At 44.6% G+C, this 19712-nt stretch overlaps 1 protein-coding gene across 1 annotated transcript in view; it reads left to right on the plus strand.

The window, feature by feature from the left end:
• Positions 1-19712, plus strand: part of cUnh12orf56 (chromosome Un C12orf56 homolog) — a gene marked incomplete at both ends in the record, with an annotated part of 94754 nt that overhangs the window by 10985 nt on the left and 64057 nt on the right. Inside the window, one exon of the mRNA XM_084330994.1 lies at positions 13395-13581. Coding sequence (XP_084187120.1) covers positions 13395-13581 — 187 coding nt within the window. The remainder of the gene's footprint in view (positions 1-13394; positions 13582-19712) is intronic.

Raw genomic sequence — 19712 nt, forward strand, 5'->3', positions numbered from 1 at the left:
AAGCTCCTTCTGAGTCTTTCTGTGCTCGCCATAAGACTCCGGTATCGCTTGCCTGACGGCAGCAGTTCAAAGAGGCAGTTGTTCGGGTGGCTCGAGTCCTTAATAATTCTCTTAGCCTTCCCCTTGCACCGCTTGTTGTAAATGTTCTGGAGGGTGGGAAGCCCCCCTCTAATTGTGCGTTCGGCTGAACGTGTCACTCTTTGTAGTCTGCTACGGTCTTGTGCAGTGCTATTCCCAAACCAGGAGGTGATGTTGCCGGTCAGGATGCTCTCTATTGTACATGAGTAGAAGTTCCTAAGGATCTTCTGACTGACTTGGAACTTCCTTAGGCGCCTGAGGAAGTAGAGGCGTTGTCGTGCCTTCTTCACAACACTGTCAATGTGTGTGGTCCATGTCAAGTCCTCGGATATGTGGGCTCCGAGGTACTTGAAACTGTTCACTCTCTCAACTGGTGCCCCGTCGATGCTGAGGGGGCTGTAGTCCTTGACCCCCGACCTCCTGAAGTCCACAATCATCTCTTTTGTTTTGCTGACGTTCAGGGAGAGGCAGTTCTCCTGACACCACTGTGACAGGTTCTCTACCTCTTCCAGGTAGGCCCTTTCGTCGTTGGCAGAGATCAGGCCCACCACTACTGTGTCATCAGCAAATTTGATGATGGTGTTGTTGTTCCGCTGTGCTACGCAGTCATGTGTGTACAGGGAGTAGAGGAGGGGGCTCAGAACACAGCCCTGGGGGGCCCCTATGTTGAGCGTGATGGATGAGGAGGTGCAGTTGCCGGCTCTTACCACCTGGGGTCTGCCCGTCAGGAAGTCCAGGACCCACTGGCACAGGTCATAGTTCAAGCCCAGGTCCCTGAGCTTGGCTATGAGTTTGGAGGGGACTATGGTATTGAATGCTGAGCTGTAGTCGATGAACAGCATTCTCACATAGTTCCCCTTCCTCTTGTCCAGATGTGATGCTGCTGTGTGCAGCACATGGGCTATGGCGTCCTCCGTGGACCTGTTGGGGCGATATGCAAATTGCAGAGGGTCCAGGTTGATGGGGAGGGAGGAACAGATGTAGCCCTTCACTAGCTTCTCAAAGCACTTCATGGCTATGGAGGTGAGGGCTACAGGGCGGTAGTCGTTGAGGCAAGCGGGCGTAGATTTTTTGGGTACAGGGATGATGGTGGACTTCTTCAGACAGGTGGGGATGACGGCCTGTTCCAAGGACAGGTTGAAGATGTCAGTGAATACCGGGGCCAGTTGGTCGGCACAGACTTTTAGGACGCGGCCGGGGATGCCGTCCGGTCCTGCTGCCTTCCTGATATCCACTTTTTTAAAGATCCGTCTCACCTCATGCTCTGTTACCCTGAACACTGAGTCTCCATCAGCAGACCCCCCCCCCCCCATTGCCGTGGTTTGTAGGCTGGTGTTGTTATTCACAGCCTCAAACCTCGCATAGAAGGAGTTGAGATCATTTGCTAAGGAGATGTCACTGTTCAGTTTGAGGGGGGTTCCTTTGTAGTCTGTCATTGTTCTGAGGCCCTGCCACATGCCTCTAGAGTCAGCCTGTTCAAACTGAAGTTCAACTTTATCCCTGTAACGCCGTTTTGCCTCTATTACTGCTCTCCTGACGTTGTATCTTGCCATCTTGTGTTCTTCCATGTTGCCTGTCACCAGCCCGGTGTTGTATGCTGATGTGCGCACTTTCAGAGCCTCACGGACGGATTTGTCTACCCAGGGCTTTTGATTTGGGTAGATATTAATTTTGGTGGTGGGGATTATTACTTCTACCTGAGTACAGACATAGTCAATCACCGTTTCGGTGTATTCGTTAATATTGGCTGTGTTATCACGGAATACACTCCATTCTGTGCTTCCCAGCACTGCTTGGAGTGACTCCACTGACGTCACGACCCAACGCTTAACCTCTCGCGAGACCACCGGCGTTCGCTTGAGACTCTGTCTGTACTTAGGCAAAAGAAAAATTGCAGCGTGATCGCTTTTACCGAATGGACTAAGAGCCTGTGACTTGTACCCATTCTTAAATTGCGAGTATACATGGTCTAATATGTTCTCGCCTCTGGTGGGACAGGTCACATGCTGATAGAAATTCGGCAGCACCTTTTTAAGACGCGCGCTGTTGAAATCCCCCAAGACCAAAATGGCCGCGTCAACGTTAGCTGCCTGGAGTTTGTTTACCTCGTCGTGAAGTTTTGAAAGTGCGACCTCAGTGTTCGCGTGTGGTGGAATGTACACTCCGATGAGGATGATGGACGTTAACTCTCTTGGGAGGAAGAAGGGTCGACATTTTATCGTGATAAACTCCAGGTCTGGGGAGCAGTGGTTAGACATTTCCTTTGTGTTGCCTACATCGCACCACTCCTTGTTTATCATGAAGGCAATGCCGCCTCCTTTCTTCTTTAATGACTCTTCTGCCGTCCGGTCTTTGCGGAGAACGAAGAAATGGTCTGCCGGTTCTATTGCGTGGTTCGGGACATCTGGACTCAGCCAAGTTTCTGTGAAACAGAGGACGTTACAATCCCGAATGTCCCTCTGGAATTGGATCCTTGCTCTGATGTCGTCCAATTTGTTTCCTATCGATTGCACATTGGCCAACAATATGCTGGGCAATGTGGTTCTGTGTCGTTTGGACCTCAGTCTGTTCCGGACCCCGGCTCTCTTTCCTCGTCTTCGCGGCGGCTTCTTGGCGTCTTGGCCATGGCCGGCATAACAAAGGATCTCGGCGGGCCATTTCTGCTGTTCAGCGATCCGATCCAGAGAGCAATCCAAACGGTAAGTTTTTCTTAATCCAATGTCAATGATTGACTGACGGTCATACACATATAATGCACCAACAGTTGGTGCAAATAAAACTCCTAATACTATAAAAATTAACAAAATAAAGCACAGTCTCGTCGGAGCGATCAGAAAGGCAGCCATCAGAGCGGCGCCAGTGTATACTAACATCTACAGACATTAACATTACATACTAACAGATATACAGGAGTCAACATATCTACAGACACTGGTAGTAGATGTCCTTGGTCAGAGGTACATAGAGAGTATGAGGATGACCCCATCAACCTTTCAGGGACTAGATGGCCAGTATGAACAGTATATAAGCCACCAGAGCTTTTATCATGCTGTGTCACAGGGGCTAATGGTAAAAGGGTTTGCTGCTCTTTCAAGAGAGTTAATCCTGCCTACACCACACCCAGGACTGGGTTCCATTCCAGAGACGTATCCCCTTCTGAGTAATCTTGTCTCCTCTCTCCCTCTCTCTGTCTGTATTCCTATTTTTCTCTCTGTCTCTCCCTCTCTCTTTATTTGTGTCTGTCTCTGTCTCTCTTTCTCTTCTGTCTCTCTCTCTTTATCTGTATGTCTCTTTCTCTTTGTGTGCCTGTTACTCCGCTCTCTTCCTGATAGTAAGTTAGCAGGCCTAGATAACCTGGATAGTAAAGTGCTGAGAATGACTGCTGGTATCATAGCATCTCCTATATGTCATAATATGAATAGATGTTTGGATGTGGGCCTATTTCCAAAGATGTGGAAGGAGGCTAAGGTTTTTCCTTTACCTAAGGATACCAAAACTGCTTTTAATGAGGGAAATTCTAGACCTATAAGTATTTTACCAGTCTTGAGCAAAATCATGGAAAAGTTGGTGCATTCACAAATTCAAGAGTATTTTGTTTCAAACAAGCTTGCAACAGATTCTCAACATGCCTATAGAGCTGGTCACTCTACTTCTACTGCTTTGATACAGATGACTGATGACTAGAGATGTTCCGATACCATTTTTCCCTTTCCGATCCGATTCCGATACCTAAGCTTTGGGTATCGGCCGATACCGATATTTATCCGATACCAGTGCATAAAAAAAAAGAAATAAAAAATATTATATAGATTATAATTTTTTTTATTTATTTTTTTACGGATACTGTTATACTGTGTTTTAGTAATAACTAGAAAGTAATGGTATTTATTCAACAACAGGTGATTGTATAGATTTGTATTAGTATCATTAATCAATGAGTATGGGCTACAGCACTGCAGATATACCCTACTCCAATGATCCACACGGACATTAAACGGTGTTGCACTCGCTACTCAGTGGCTCTGCAGATATACCCTATTCAGTCTGTAAGCTAGTGGCAGATAGAACGTTCATGTTGTGATTTTTGATGCAAAATAAATATTCAACATTCTCTTTTGAAACTCCGCCTCAGACTCTTATCCTTTGGCACTTGCTGTACTTTGCTTGCAGGTCTGCAGCCATTATTGCTGGATTATGCACCAACTTTAGACACGGTAACGTTATCAAGCTAAGCTAACTGACCTAGCTCGTCTTCCCGCATTGACATTTGATAACGTTAGTAATAGTCAGCTAACGCTAGTCCGTAGCTACTTAACTTAAATACAATTCACCGTGGGTGCATTATTGTTGATAGACGGTCACGGACAGTGTTAGGTCCTGGAGAAAGGACAGGCGATCATCTGATTTTATGTAACGTTAAAGCGGATGTTGTTCCAACTAGCTATCTTTCCAGCTAATGCTATCATAACACCAGCCAAACACATCCCGATTCCCGTCCGAGCTCCCCGTCACACCGCACTGTCGGGGACAATGGAATTTAAGAAAGTGTATCTGCTGTTAAAATGACACAGCATCACACTTTAAAACATGTTCATTTTATAATCCTCACTCTCCGCAGGACTCGGCAGGAGATAAATTACATCATGGGATCGGAGGCTAGAATTTACGTGTACTCGCCGATACCGATACCAGCATTTTAGGCAGTATCGGCGGCATTTCCGATACTGGTATCGGTATCGGAACAACTCTACTGATGACTGGCTTAAAGATATAGATAACTCTATGTTGGTGGGAGCTGTGCTGTTAGATTTTAGTGCTGCATTTGATGTGCTGGACCATTTCTCTACTGGTTGAGAAACTTAAATGTTATGGTTTTAACTCTTCTGCTTTAAAGTGGATACTAAGTTATTTGTCCTCTAGATCAGGGGTTCCCAACCTTTTTTCCCCCAGGGACCCCCAAACATCTCTGATGAAATTCCTGGACCCCCCTCCTAATAAAATACCATAAAATACTTTTTTTTTGTCATTTTAATACTTTTTTTTGTCATTTTAATAACAAACTGCTTATACACAGGCATATGCATCATAATTAGACCCACTATGCTTTTTTGACTTGTGCCTTCAATCAACAAATCTCATCTTGCACATAGTACCATATGTATTTCAAAATGTTGGCCAATATTCAAATCCTGTATTCATCCTCTCAAATCAGGCCCTAATGGTGAACGGTTTGCATTTATGTTGAATGAAGTAAGAATCCACTGCAGTAAAAATATCCTCACCTTGAGTGGTGGTAGTAAGGTTGACTGACATGAGAATGTCCTGCTTCAGATCCTCATTTTCGATATACTGCACATAAACGATGAGCACAGCCTCGTCTGCGACAGTTGTAGTTTCATCAAGTTGTATGGCAAATGGACCCTTTCTAAGCTTTTCTGACAGCTGCTGCTCGCAATCACTTGACATCTTATCAATTCGGTCTTTCACTACATTGTTCGAGAGTGGTACTGATTTTAGTTTATCCGCCACCTGTGGGCCGCACAGTTTCTAAACCATTTTGATGCAGGCTGGTTTGATGAGCTGCTCGCCAATATTGTGCGGTTTCTTTGCTTTTGCAATTAAAAGCGAACACTCAAAGGAGGCTTCGGTAGCCTTCTGTAAATCACTGCCACCCCTGCTCCACGCTACTCTAACATCAACAGGCTTGTTCGCCTTGAGAGACTGTTCTTTCCTCCGAAAAAAGTCCGGATCCTTCCCAACGGTTTCTGGGTGCTTAGACGCCTGATGTCTCTTCAGCTTGCTGGGCTTCAGGCTCGAGTTTGCCAACTTTTCTCCACAAATCACACACTCAGGTCGTTTGTCTGGTCCCTCAGTGAAGCCCATGGTGATGTAATTTTCGCGATTGCTGTAGGTCCTAACTTTTTTTGCAGATGAGCTGCCGTCATCTCCTTTTCGTTTGTCACACATTTTCGCCTCTGGCGGCTGACTGCAGACGAGCCGAGAAAGTTAACTGGCGTGCTAGGCTAGCTATGGAAAGTGATACAGTCAACTGATTCGCGTTTTAGCGGCTACCCGGTAGCCTACTGTTAACGTTAAAAAATCATGTCTAGATGTTTATTTATTTATCTTTATTTTTTATTGTAGTGGAGAGACTATTCATGCTTCTGATGATAAAAATATGCTAATTAAATATTTTTCTGAAAAGAAAAAAAAAGGACCTCAAATCATCTGTGGTCTGGCGGACCCCCTGCGCCCCCTGGCGGACCCCCTTATCCTGACTATGAGAAATCAAAATATGATTGCGGGTATGCTAATATTAACATTTATATAATGTCCAGTCGCAGGCCCACCACCACCCAGGTGATAGTTATTTGGCGCTTGGCCTCCTCATCAGGAGGGTAGGGCACCTGATTTAGGTCAACCAGGTAACGTTACACACCACTCTATGTTTTCTGTGCCTGCATACCTAGCGTTCACATACTAGCACACTGGTATCAGGGTTTCCTTAAGCCCACAGCTATCTTCCAGTGACGCAACAAGTATGAAGTACACAGGATGAGCTACACTATGCTTGCTAATTATGTTAACGTTGGGTAACGTATATGGCTCAATAACGCGACGTCATTGACCATGAAATGTCCTCATTTGCATATTCATGATCGACGCATTGTATTGTTACTTGTATGTGCCTTTTACGGTGGAAATGGCAGACATTCAAAGTCATAACATGCGCAACGTGTAATCTTAACTAGTGCGCAATGAATCATATAGCTTTAACAATCCTGATTCCTGAGCCTATTTTATTCAAAAGGAAAATATTTATAAAAAAAAATGTATATAGCCTATATATAAAAATAAATTCTTATTCTTAGAGTGGAGTGGAGAGATGCGGGGGGTCTTGCCCGCAACGATTATGCATAATACAATAATAATAATATAATAAGAATCCAATAGAACGACATTGTGCAATAATACAAGTAATCAAAGTAGGGCATATCGGTATATGTACATGAGCATGGTAAGACATGCTAGGTCCTGTGATAGTGCAATACACTGTTAGCTACGGATGAGGCACTGGGTCTTTATGTACACTGCTATACAATGCTATTTTATACAATCTCAAGTTATACTATACTATTTTTAAAGTGACCTTTCTTTTTGTAAAGTGACCATACGTGTGAGCGTGTGCAGCATGAGTGTGTGTGTGCTCATGTTAAAGTGGCTGCTAGTGTGTGAGCGTGTACAGTGTGTGTGTTGTGTGTGTGCTCATGTGTGCTTGTGTGTGGAGAGTTCAGTGTTCAAGGCTCTGATGGCCTGGGGGAAGAAGCTGAGCCGAAGTCTCTCTGTCCTAGTTGCTAGTGTTCGCAGGCGTTTGCCTGACCGCAGCAGCTTGAACAGGCTGTTGTTGGGGTGGTGAGGGTCTTTCATTATTCTGCAGGCTCTGGATTTGCACCTCTTGTTATATAGGACCTGCAGGGGTGCTAGTGCAATACCCGTAGTACGCTCGGCTGAGCGTACCACTCTCTGTAGGGCCTTCTTGTCCTGTGCCGTGCTGTTTCCATACCAGGCAGTGATGTTTCCAGTCAAGATGCTCTCTACAGCTCCGGAGTAGAAGGACTGGAGTATCTTCCCCGATACTCTGAACTTCCTTAACTGTCTCAGGTGGTAGAGGCGCTGCTTCGTCTTTTTTAAAACTGAGTCTACTGTATGTGTGTTGTCCATGTCAGATCCTCTGAGATGTGGACCCCCAGGTACTTGAAGCTGCTCACCCTGTCCACGGTAGCCCCGTTTATCCTCAGTGGTGTGTGTGTCCCCTGCTGTTTTCTCCTAAAATCCACGATCAGGTCCTTGGTTTTACCAATGTTCAGGAGCAGGCTGTTGTCTTGGCACCAGCGTTCCAGTACCTCAACCTCCTCCCGGTAGGCCTTCTCGTCGTTGTCCGAGATCACCACTGTGTCGTCCGCAAACTTCACTATGGAGTTTGAGCTGAACTTGGCCACACAGTCATGTGTGTATAGTGAACACAGCAGGGGGCTCAGAACACAGCCCTGGGGGGACCCGATGCTCAGGGTGATGGTGTTGGAGGTCTGACCCCCCACCCTGACCGCCTGGGGTCTTTCACTCAGAAGGTCCAGTATCCAGGCGCTCAGAGCGGAGCTCAGACCCAGCTCGATCAGCTTGTCCACCAGTCTGGTGGGGACTATGGTGTTGAACGCTGAGCTGTAGTCAATGAACAACAGTCTCACATAGCCCCCCTTCTGGCGGTCTAGGTGAGAGAGGGTGCTGTGCAGTACTTGGGAGACAGCATCATCAGTGGACCTGTTTGGCCTGTATGCAAATTGCATAGGGTCCATATCACTGGGGAGGGAGGCACAAATGTGATCCTTAACCAGCCTCTCAAAACATTTCATGGCCACAGAGGTGAGTGCCACCGGTCTGTAGTCATTGAGGCCTGTTGGGGAGGATTTCTTTGGTACCGGGATAATAGTAGACACCTTGAAGCAGGCAGGTACCACGGATTCCGCCAGGGATAGATTAAATATGGTTGTGAACACAGGGGCTAGCTGGTTAGCACAGGACTTAAGTATGCATCCTGTTATTCCATCTGGGCCAGCAGCCTTCCTGGTGTTCACCCACATAAATGCTCTTCTCACACTGTGTTGCGTCAATGAGAGAGCGTCCCCGCCCCCCCGCGGATGTCCCCCCCCCTCCACGACAGCCGGTGCGTCTGTGACGTCACTAGCCGGTGAGCTAGCGTCGCCACTGTTTGCACCAAACCGTGCGTAGAAGGAGTTGAGTTTGTCCGCGAGAGAGGCGTCGTCGCTCCCCATTGAGGGGGCGCTGACTTTGTAGTCAGTTATCGTCCGCAGTCCCCGCCATAAGCCTCTTGTGTCATTCTGTGCCATTTGTGCCTCCATCTTGTCAGCATACGTCCTCTTAGTAAATTTAACAGCCTTGCGCAGAGTATAGACTGTTGCCTTGTACTCCTCCATATTTCCTGTCTCTCTGTCCAGGTTGTAAGCAGTGGTGCGAGTTTTCAGAGCTGCTCTGATAGTACTGTCCACCCACGGTTTTTGGTTCGGGAACACCCTCGCCTTTTTTGTGGGGACGATACTATCAGCTAAGGTTGCTATGAAGCTAACAACAGTATCTGCGAACTCGCTGACGTCACTGGCGCTTCCCTGGAACATTCCCCAGTCTACGTCCTCTAGAGCGTCCTGAAGCGTGGCCTCTGATTGGTCGGACCATCTCTTTACCTCACGTGACACGACGGCGTCACGTGATCTCTGCCTGTAGCCCGGAAATAGGAAAATGGGGTCATGATCGGACGTGCTTGTAGCCCCCGCTAATGGCGGAGCCGGTACCGCTTTATAGCCGGCTCTGAACGGGGTGTAGCAATGATCCAGCGTGTTTCCTCCCCTGGTGGAGCAGGCGATGTGCTGAAAAAAGGATGGCATCACTTTCTCCATGTCGTGGTAAAAACCTTAATTCAATAACGCGCAATTGTCATTTCATAATAGACACAGACCAGCACGAGCAACGGGTCCAATGTGTCTAACATGTTTTGCATCCTCGCCATTCCTGTATGTCCACGTTGTTAGGGATTGTAATGCGACCCCAATTGCACGACACAGACAGGTATTCAAAGTATATCTGACATCACCGTTTACAAGTCCGCCTTTTATTTATCCCATAACACGCGTTGTGTCTTCTTGGTTCGACAGCAGTGAACAATCTCCGTGAAGTTTCTCAGAGTTCCGCTCGGGTCAGTCCATTATTTCACATCCCATGGGGGGTGTTTCCTCACTTTCATGACCATATATGGATAATCATGCACGAGCATTGACGGTAGAACAAAGTGGTATTCATCAACACGGAGGAGCATAGGACCTGTGTACGCACGGTTGATGAATCCCGATTTTTCTGTGCGTGCACTGATTCTACATTCTGTGCTTACGTGTGGAAATAGAACATATTCTACGTCCACGTTGATGAATGAGGGCCCAGGAACACAAAAATAGCAGCACTGTGCCTTTAAAGGGCGACCAAAAAGGTACACAGGAATCCTCTAGAACACGGGCATCCTCCCGACCAGAATGCTGCCGACGGGCAGCGCAGCAACCAGGGGGTCCAAGGGGAATGGGGTGAGAACACGGGCATCCTCCCGTGGAAGCATAGAGAACGATGACGATGCCTCACACCACAGAACACTGCCGACGGACAACTCAGCAAACAGGACCCACGAAAAAGGAGTGAGAACATAGGAATCCTCCCGTGGAAGCATAGAGAGCGATGATGATGTCTCACACCAGGAACGAGGCCCACGGAGAGTAGGGCAGTAGATGGCACGACGTCTCACCCAGAGACGCGGCGGTAGAATGTAGAATGGCACGACATCTGAAGTGGGAACATAGGGATCCTCCCGTGGAAGTCTAGAGAGTGAAGACGATGACCCACTCCAGGAAACGGCGATAGGTGGTAGTGTAGAGAGACAACCTGGCAAGGAGTGGAAGGTAACCAGCTGTATTAATAGTCTCCCGATGAGCTAATTACCAACCACTCACAGGTGCGTGAAGTAGAAAAGCAACACACCCCCTCGTTGGGCAGCATGCAGTCCTTTCCAGCCCTCACAGTACCCCCCCCCCCCCCTCCACGGGAGCCACCTGGCGATGCAGGGGCAGGGGGGAATTTCAGAGAGCGGGGCAGGGGACAAGACAGAGCAAACACACAAAAATTGGAGGCCATGCTAGCAGGGGAAGCTACACATAAAAGTGGGGCTAGCAGAGGGACAGGGTAGCTGCCAGGACATACTAGCAAACAGGGCCTATGCTGGGTGTAACACATACATCAGCATAGAGGCTGCGCTAGCTGCCGGAGCTAAGCTAGCAGACAGGCTGGACTAGCAGGAGAACACATGGGGTTAGCTGTAGGGGCTAAGCTAGCAGACGGCTGGACTAGCTGAGGAAGCCGGTTAGCTGCAGGGGCTCTCTAATACACTGTCTGTGCCGGCTGGGGTCGTCGACATGGCCAGGTCGTAACTGTTAGGGATTGTAATGCGACCCCAATTGCACGACACAGACAGGTATTCAAAGTTAGCCAAAAACAAGGGCATGATTTATTAATACACAAAAATAGCGGCACTGACCCTTTAACACATTCCCCGCCAATCACGCCGTACAGCGTTATTGCCGGCCATGCGTTGTCTGCCAAATCACGCTGTACAGCGATATTGAGATCAATATTTCATTTTTTCGCCATGGCATTCATAATTCATATATACACCTCCGGCGCTGCAGAAAAATAAACGACGGTTCAATACCGCCGCCTGGTGGATGGTCGGGCGAGTTACACTGGTAAACAGGATATTGCTGCTGTGCGTCCATTAAATTCATCCGGCCGTCAGATATTGTCGATATGATTTCGGCGTCTCATTGACGCACGGTAAGAGGACACTAACGTTACTTTCAGTTTGATTGTTTATTATTTTCACTGCAAACCGATCTGATCAATATATCACCCATACTACATAAAGCATTTACTGACGATCACGGAATTATAAACAACCCCCCCCCCCCTTTCATCCGCGCATGATGAATCATAACGTATAGGATCATATACAGTTGAATTTCTTTATATAGCGTGTATCGGGAATAAACGGCAGTTGATAATCTATATATGTGTTTATGCCTATAAGTCACGTTCTATGAATTACTGCAGAAAACGATAAAAACATATTTATACTTTAGACCGTATTTTAGTATGAATATGTGAATGAAAAAGTATAACGTTGCTACACCCTGAACAATAGATACTTGATGTTGAATGGGCCATAGTAATGTCAATTTAGCAATACAATTTAAAAAGTTATAGCCCTGCAAAGAAGGGGAACTTCTCCATAGACAAATAGAGCTGGCAGAGGATGGTATAATGATGTACATAAGCCTGGCGAAGAAAGTGTTAATATGTTTTCATCTGTGTCCACTGACCACTGACACACACAGTGGGGGATGTTTTAAAAATATAATTTTATATATAATATAATAATTTGTGCTTCACCAAAACATTTGGTCAGCAGCCGCCACTGGCATGTACATATATGTGTTTTATTACACGTATATATGTACATACATAACAACTATTTGCCTGTTTTATTCTCCACCCATCGATCATCCATAACAACACTATATTATCACCGACATCCAAGTTGGGGGATCCCCCTTTGAACAGCCCTTCTAAGGTTTCTCTCTTCCACGTCGCCTGTGGTGCTTTAATCCTATTGCTAGGTTTTTTGTGAGTTTTTCCTTACCTTCACTGGGGAACGTCTGGGATTTTATGGTGGATTTTGTTCTTGATTTATTGTGATGTTTCTTCCTGACTTGTTTTAAAGAAGACTTAAGATATAAGATAAGATATTCCTTTATTGATCCCCTTGGGGAAATTCAGGCATCATAGCAGCATGGGGGAAGGGGGGGGGGGGTGGTACAGGTAGTAAAAACAACACAGGCAGTGTAAACAATTAGGTCAATATAATTTAGCTGAAAAAAAATATTCACATATAATGTCCAGCCCATGGGGACATTACCTTGTGATTTCGGGACATTTGATTTGATTTGATTGGTTAATGTGTAAATGAGTTAATGTGTAAATGAGTTGATGTGTAGATAAGTTAATGTGTCGATGGGTTAATGTGTAGATGAGTTAATGTGTAGTGGGTTAATGTGTAGATGAGGTAATGTGTAAATGAGTTAATGTGTAGATGAGTTCATGTGTAGATGAGTTAATGTGTAGATTAGTTAATGTGTAGATGAGTTAATGTGTAGATGAGTTAATGTGTAGATGAGGTAATGTGTAAATGAGTTAATGTGTAGATGAGTTAATGTGTAGATGAGTTAATGTGTAGATGAGTTAATGTGTAGATGAGGTAATGTGTAAATGAGTTAATGTGTAGATTAGTTAATGTGTAGATAAGTTAATGTGTAGATTAGTTAATGTGTAGATGAGTTAATGTGTAGATTAGTTAATGTGTAGATGAGTTAATGTGTAGATGAGTTAATGTGTAGATTAGTTAATGTGTAGATGCGTTAATGTGTAGATTAGTTAATGTGTAGACGAGTTAATGTGTAGATGAGTTAATGTGTAGATTAGTTAATGTGTAGATGCGTTAATGTGTAGATGAGTTCATGTGTAGATTAGTTAATGTGTAGATGCGTTAATGTGTAGATGAGTTAATGTGTAGATTAGTTAATGTGTAGATGAGTTAATGTGTTGATGGGTTCATGTTTAGTTTACAAACATGTGCATTACTTCCCCTGCAGGTCAATGATCTCCCCGACTTCCTCAGTGGGAGGGACAGAGAGCGGTCACAGCACATACGGGTCGTCTACGCCTCCCAGAAACCAGCTGGGAAGAGAGATTGGCTGAGGATGGCGAAGAGGGTGGGACCTCCTGCCATGACCCCGCCCCCTCACAGACACCAGCTGCCAGGCAGCCCCAGTCTGGAAGGTTAGAAAGAAAGATTTTTGTCCTAATAATAATGACAATGATAATAATAGTAATAATAATAATAATAATAATAATAATAATAATAATAATAATAATAATAATAATAATAATAATAATAATAATGTGATTTATATAGCACTTTTCTAGAACTCAAAGAACTCAAACTCTTTACACTAAGGGGTAGGAGGTAGTGAGACAACAGCCCGATCTCGTAATAATAAATAAAGTATTGTGTAAATAAGGTACTTATCGACCACAGGAAAAAGATATTGTACGTTATGTTATAGCCATGAGTAATATAGTGACGTATTTACGAAAATGTACTATGTTTACATTTACAAAGATCCCCCTCCTGATGCCTGAACGCGTGAAACGGTCTCTGTAAGTGGCCAAAATCATCGCAGCTAGGCTCCCATGAAAAACGTCACTCATTCTTAACACTTTGAGTGCCAACGACGAGATTTCTCATTAGTTCATGCCAACCGTTGAGTGCCAACGACGAGAGATCTTGTTTTGTTTTTTTATTATCGATTTCCATAAATGTTTCATCAATCTAGCCTTACGTTACCAGTGGGGATCTGTCTGAACTCGAACAGGGAAAATACCGCCCCCTATCGTCTCTCCGGATGGTACTGCACCCCTTTGGATTGGATTGAATGAAACGCATGGACAAGTAACCGGAGACGATCCAAGTAATCGCCCACCACCAGAACAGCGAACAATTTGTGTTTCCAGTACCCAGCGTTGGATCAATAAACGCGATCGATATTTGGAATGGCGATCAGGAATTGGAATAATCTTTTTGGAGAACATCTGATCTGAGGTAAGGAATCTATTTTACCAGTCTTGGGATAATCAGAGCTATTTTCACCTATATATCAGTGTGTGCCATATGTGTGTATGTGTGTGTCTGTGTGTGCGATCAGGAAATAAGATAATCGATTTTTCAGCCCGCTTCTATAGCGTGCATAAGTACACATATACTATCGATAATCTAGCGTTTATTTGAAAACGATTCATAAATAGGCCAAAAAATTACAATGTGTTTTGTGTATTCCAGTGTATTCCAGTAAAGGGCGTTTATCACAGAATCTTAATTTTTTTCTGGAACTTTAAAAAAAACTAGCGTTTTTCAAAATGGTATAAAACGGAAATTAACTGATTAAAAAACAATCCGTTTTGACAATGTTGACTGCAAACAAGTCATTGATAAGCAACGGCCATATTAGACACATAACCATAATTTAAGATATAGTTTATGCGTTCGCAAATATGAGAGCTCTGTCATTGAAGTGGGTGGTGGGACGCAACGGGATTCCGGGGCACCGGAAGTGTTAAACTGGAAGCGCATTCTCATACACCTTAATTTGCATACAGAACCGCCCCGCCAGCTCCTTATAAGGAAAGGCTATCCATTGCGTCTGCTCCATGCTGACCCTTATGGGGGAAATGTTCAAAACGTAGCACGAAAGCAATTTGCGACTGATAAAAATTTTATGAAAATTAGAAGTACAATACAACATCCAACCAGAGTGCAAATGTAACAGTAAAGTGCAATAGTAACATACAATGCGCACAGGTGATTAAACTGGTTAAAGGCTTCATTTAGGATAAATCATGGTGATTGTGGTCACTTCGATTCTACAGACATCCTCGTAATTAAATAATTATAACAATAATAACACTACAATATTTGTATCATTAACAATTACGTTTTACATTTATAGTCATGACTCAACGAACCATGTCTGAAAATAAAGAAATAAAAAATAACTAAACCCAATCACATGGATGTAGCTGAATAGACTGTATTCATATTCCATATACCGTCTTGTTCTCTGATATTATTTATTGTTGGTTTTATTTATTTATAACATTGCTTGCGCACATCTAAGAGCCAGTGGAGAAACAGCTTGGTGATGATGCATAAGGCAGATGCACTCAGCGCACACACACACAGTTCTACAGTATGACTTACTACTATAGGGCAGCGCATATACATATATTTCCTAATAAAACAACTCATTATAATAATATAAGTCTACTGTAATGATTCATTACGCTAATATACAGTATATATGTGTGTGTGTGTGTGTGTGTGTGTGTGTGTGCGCTGAGTGCAGTCATTTGTCATGACTATATATGTAAAACGTAATTGTTAATGATACAAATATTGTCGTATTTATTATCATTATAATTAGGGATGCCCCGATCGATCGGCCACCGATCGGCCGATAATCAGTATAAATATGCGATCTGTGAATTCCGATAATGAGTCATATTCGCCGATCGCGGAAACCGATCAAGCGGAGATCTCACTCGCTGTCTGTCTCAGACACACAGGACCTGCAAACTGCCGCTGCTCCTCCTCCCTTGCCCCGCCCGCACCCGTGTACAGTTTGTAAACACAGGACTGAGAGGAGGCTCTGCTCGAGTCTATAGTGCATTCGACGTGAGCTAACGTTAGCTACCTAGCTATCGTTACTGTTTAAACAAAATTACCCAGTCAACTATTCACTTTTAGTAGGCATTGTAGACCTAACCGGTATCTAGCCGGCCAGCTACTGATAGCTCCTGATATCAACAAATGCTCCAGCAAGTCTAGTAGTGCATGTTGATACCTCCGTTAGCTCATGTTAGCTAGCTCGCGTTAGTTCACTGTTCAAAACTAAATGTCCCATTGAACTAAATAGTTCACTGAGGCGTCGTCTTAATGTTATATAGCCGGCTAGCAGTAGCTACAGATAGCTCCTGATATCAATGTCTTATAACATTGATTCGATGCATATTCAAGCTGAGGGCTTGCTGAATGTGATTTATACCAATACTAGGGTCCAGCTGCAGCGCCGGAGGGTCCAGCTGCAGCGCCGGAGAATCCTGGCCGTAGCTGGAGGCTACTAGAGTACACAGACAGTGGAGCTGTTTGCAGATAGCGAGCATTTTGACTTGTTGCGTGGTGGCGATGTCTCGCAGATAATACAAGTACAAGTCTAATTATATAATATATATATTTTATTAAAAAAAAAAAAAAAAAATATTATAAAAAATTATCGGTATCGGATCGGTATCGGCCGATATGGCTCACGACGATTGGTGATCGGTATCGGTGGCAAAGAACGTGATCGGGGCATCCCTAATTATAATGATTTAATTTTGTTGATGTCTATAGAATCGAAGTGACTGAAATCCACAAGGACTTCTCCCAAAGAAAGCTATTAAAAACACGGGCGCACACCGGTCTGTCGAGTTCGTAAATCCTACTTAAATCCTACAACGAATTTACAATACGAAGCCATTCAAGCCATTCAAGAATGCCAAAGAAGTTCGTAAATCAAGTTACGAAGGAATTCCTTGGTAACTTTCACATAATGTCAGTTCGAGAATGAGGACCATTGTTGGTTCAACTCCTGGTTGCAGTGATTTGTTTTGGACTTTTGCCGACACGAAACGTAAATATATTACTTATACGAGCCGTATAATATGTAATATATGTACATTATGTATCTTTTTTCCTGTGGTTGGATTAGTAGTTTATTTACGTTTTCTGATAAGACCGTGTTGGAGACAAACAACAGACAAACAAAACACAAACACACAAGGATGGATGGATGGGGGGCTAAGAGAGAAGACAGTGGAGAAGAGACGGGTCTTGAGGCAGGATTGTAAAGCCGTGAGGGACTCTGAGTCTCTGATGACCTGGAGGCCTGACCTGCAACAGCACATGTCCCCAACTGACTGACGGACCCCCCATTGTTGAAGCACACATGCTTGAGTGTCGTGACCAGGTCTGGATTAACTCTCTCTCCTCTCTCTCTCTCTCTCTCTCTCTCTCTCTCTCTCTCTCTCTCTCTCTCTCTCTCTCTCTCTCTCTCTCTCTCTCTCTCTCTCTCTCAACTCTCGCACCTTCTGCGTATAATTGTGTTTTCTTCTGTTTTCTCTCTCCTTTCCTCCTCTTAATTAATGGGCCCACTGTGGGTGTGTGTGTGTGTGTGGCCCAAATCTCCTTGCTTTCCAAAGCGTTGGCGTCATTTGTCCGTTGCTATAGGGTACAAAGCCGCGGTGCAATAAAACACCTTGTAAAAGGTGCTGTCTGTCTACCCTCGTGTGTGTGTGTGTGTGTGTGTGTGTGTGTGTGTGTGTGTGTGTGTGTGTGTGTGTGTGTGTGTGTGTGTGTGTGTGTGTGTGTGTGTGTCTGTCTGTCTGTCTGTCTGTCTGTGGTCTGTCTGTCTGTCTGTCTACCTTTCTGTCTACCTTTCTGTCTGTCTGTCTGTGTCTGTCTGTCTGAGCATTGTCTGTGTGTCTGTCTGTCTACCTTTCTGAGGTAATATGGGCGGAAAATGTGCCCCTTTCTATGCAGATGAGCCTCATTGCAAAAACACTCCAATTCACAAAGATCGGCGCTAATTGCCACACGCAGTTAAAGTGACGTTATATCAAATTCTAGATTCTATTTTTATTCCTATACAGTACATCCCTAGATGTTGTTTTGATATGATAGACCTTTTGGTTTTGTAGCTTATTAGTCGTTATCACCTCCTGAAGGTATGGAGTGCTTTTGTTAAAAGCACATTTAAATTGTTTTTATCATTTCTTTTTTAAAGATTTAATTTTTTTGGCGTTTTATCGCTTTATTTCTACTGGGCAGTCCAGTAGTGAGAGACAGAGGAGGAATGGGAGACAGAGTGGGGGGAAGACATTCGGCAAATAACGACGGGTTCGGGAGTCGAACCCGGGTCGGCCGTGTCGCGGCTGAGCACGCTATGTGGTTCGCCACTGGGGCGCCCCTTTATCATTTCTTTTAAATAAGTCTCTTGCCATATTTTGCTCCCCTTCATAGATTCGCTCATAGGTTGGTTGTGGGGGTACTAGAGACAAGACCATGGTCGAGTTTTTATGCACCTGAGTCTCCTGAACACGAATCAATCGGACCTTCCTACACTGAAAACACTGAAAACTGAGCTCTCTATGGGGAGTGGCGTCAAGTCGGTTTCTGGCGAGAGTTCACCCGCCCTCCCCCCTCTCCTTTTTGGTCTCCCTTGTCTCTCTCCAGGATGGTGCTGAGCGTTGCAGACTCTGTCATACCTCCTAATTCCGATTTAGCAGGCGTGCCTGAGATTTATTGGGACCTGGCGGCCGTTTTCAGTAAAACGTGTGCTAAAGCACTACCGCCTCATAGATCTTACGACTGCCCCATTAATCTTCTTCCTGGTACCTCTCCACCCCGTGGGCATATGTTTTATCTCTCTCTCGCCCTGAGACAGTGTCCATGAACACCTATATTCAAGAGGCACTGTCCGCGGGGCATATTTGTCCATCCACATACCCTGCAGGCACTGGATTCTTTTTTGTAGCAAAGAAGGATGGTAGCCAGCGGCAGTGCATAGATTATAGGGGATTGAACGACGTTTCCATCAAGAACCATTACCCCCTGCCTCTCATGGACACCGCCTTTGAGTGCTTACAGGGGGCGCAGGTCTTCTCTAAACTTGACTTACGTAATGCATACAACCTGGTCAGGATTAGGGAGGGAGACGAGTGGAAGACTGCATTTAAAGGGGAACTATCTTATAAATGGCCTTTTTGAGTGTTTAGCATTGTTTCCTAGCTATGTGAACTTATATTAATATGATCTATGTCTCAAAATTCTCATATTGGCGCATTCTTCCAATTCTCCTCTCACAATATTCACCCTCACTGAACTGAGTCATTTGAAAATGTGATGATTTGTGATGTCAGAAAGACACCGCTGCATGATAATGGAGAGGTGCAGAATGAGCTGCACACAGTGGCTGGACCTGGACCTGGAGCCCAGGCTCAAAACAGCTCGAGATCTTGAGGTAGAAAAATGCTGTTTTTGAGTACTTGATTAGAAATACAAAACAATGAATAAAAAAATATATATATATTACAGAGGTGTTCCGTAGACTCACAGGAATTGTGTAAAAGTGCCCAAATAGTGAAAGAAATAGTAAAATAGTTCCCCTTTAACACGCCCAACGGGCATTATGAGTATTTAGGCATGCCCTTTGGTTTAGCTAATGCTCCGGCAGTTTTCCAAGCCCTTGTTAACGACGTGCTGCAGGATTTAATTGGGGTGTCAGTCTTTGTGTACTTAGATGACATCCTAATTT

Source organism: Notolepis coatsorum (genome assembly GCF_963971535.1).
Source record: "Notolepis coatsorum genome assembly, chromosome: 15".
NCBI lineage: Eukaryota > Metazoa > Chordata > Actinopteri > Aulopiformes > Paralepididae > Notolepis > Notolepis coatsorum.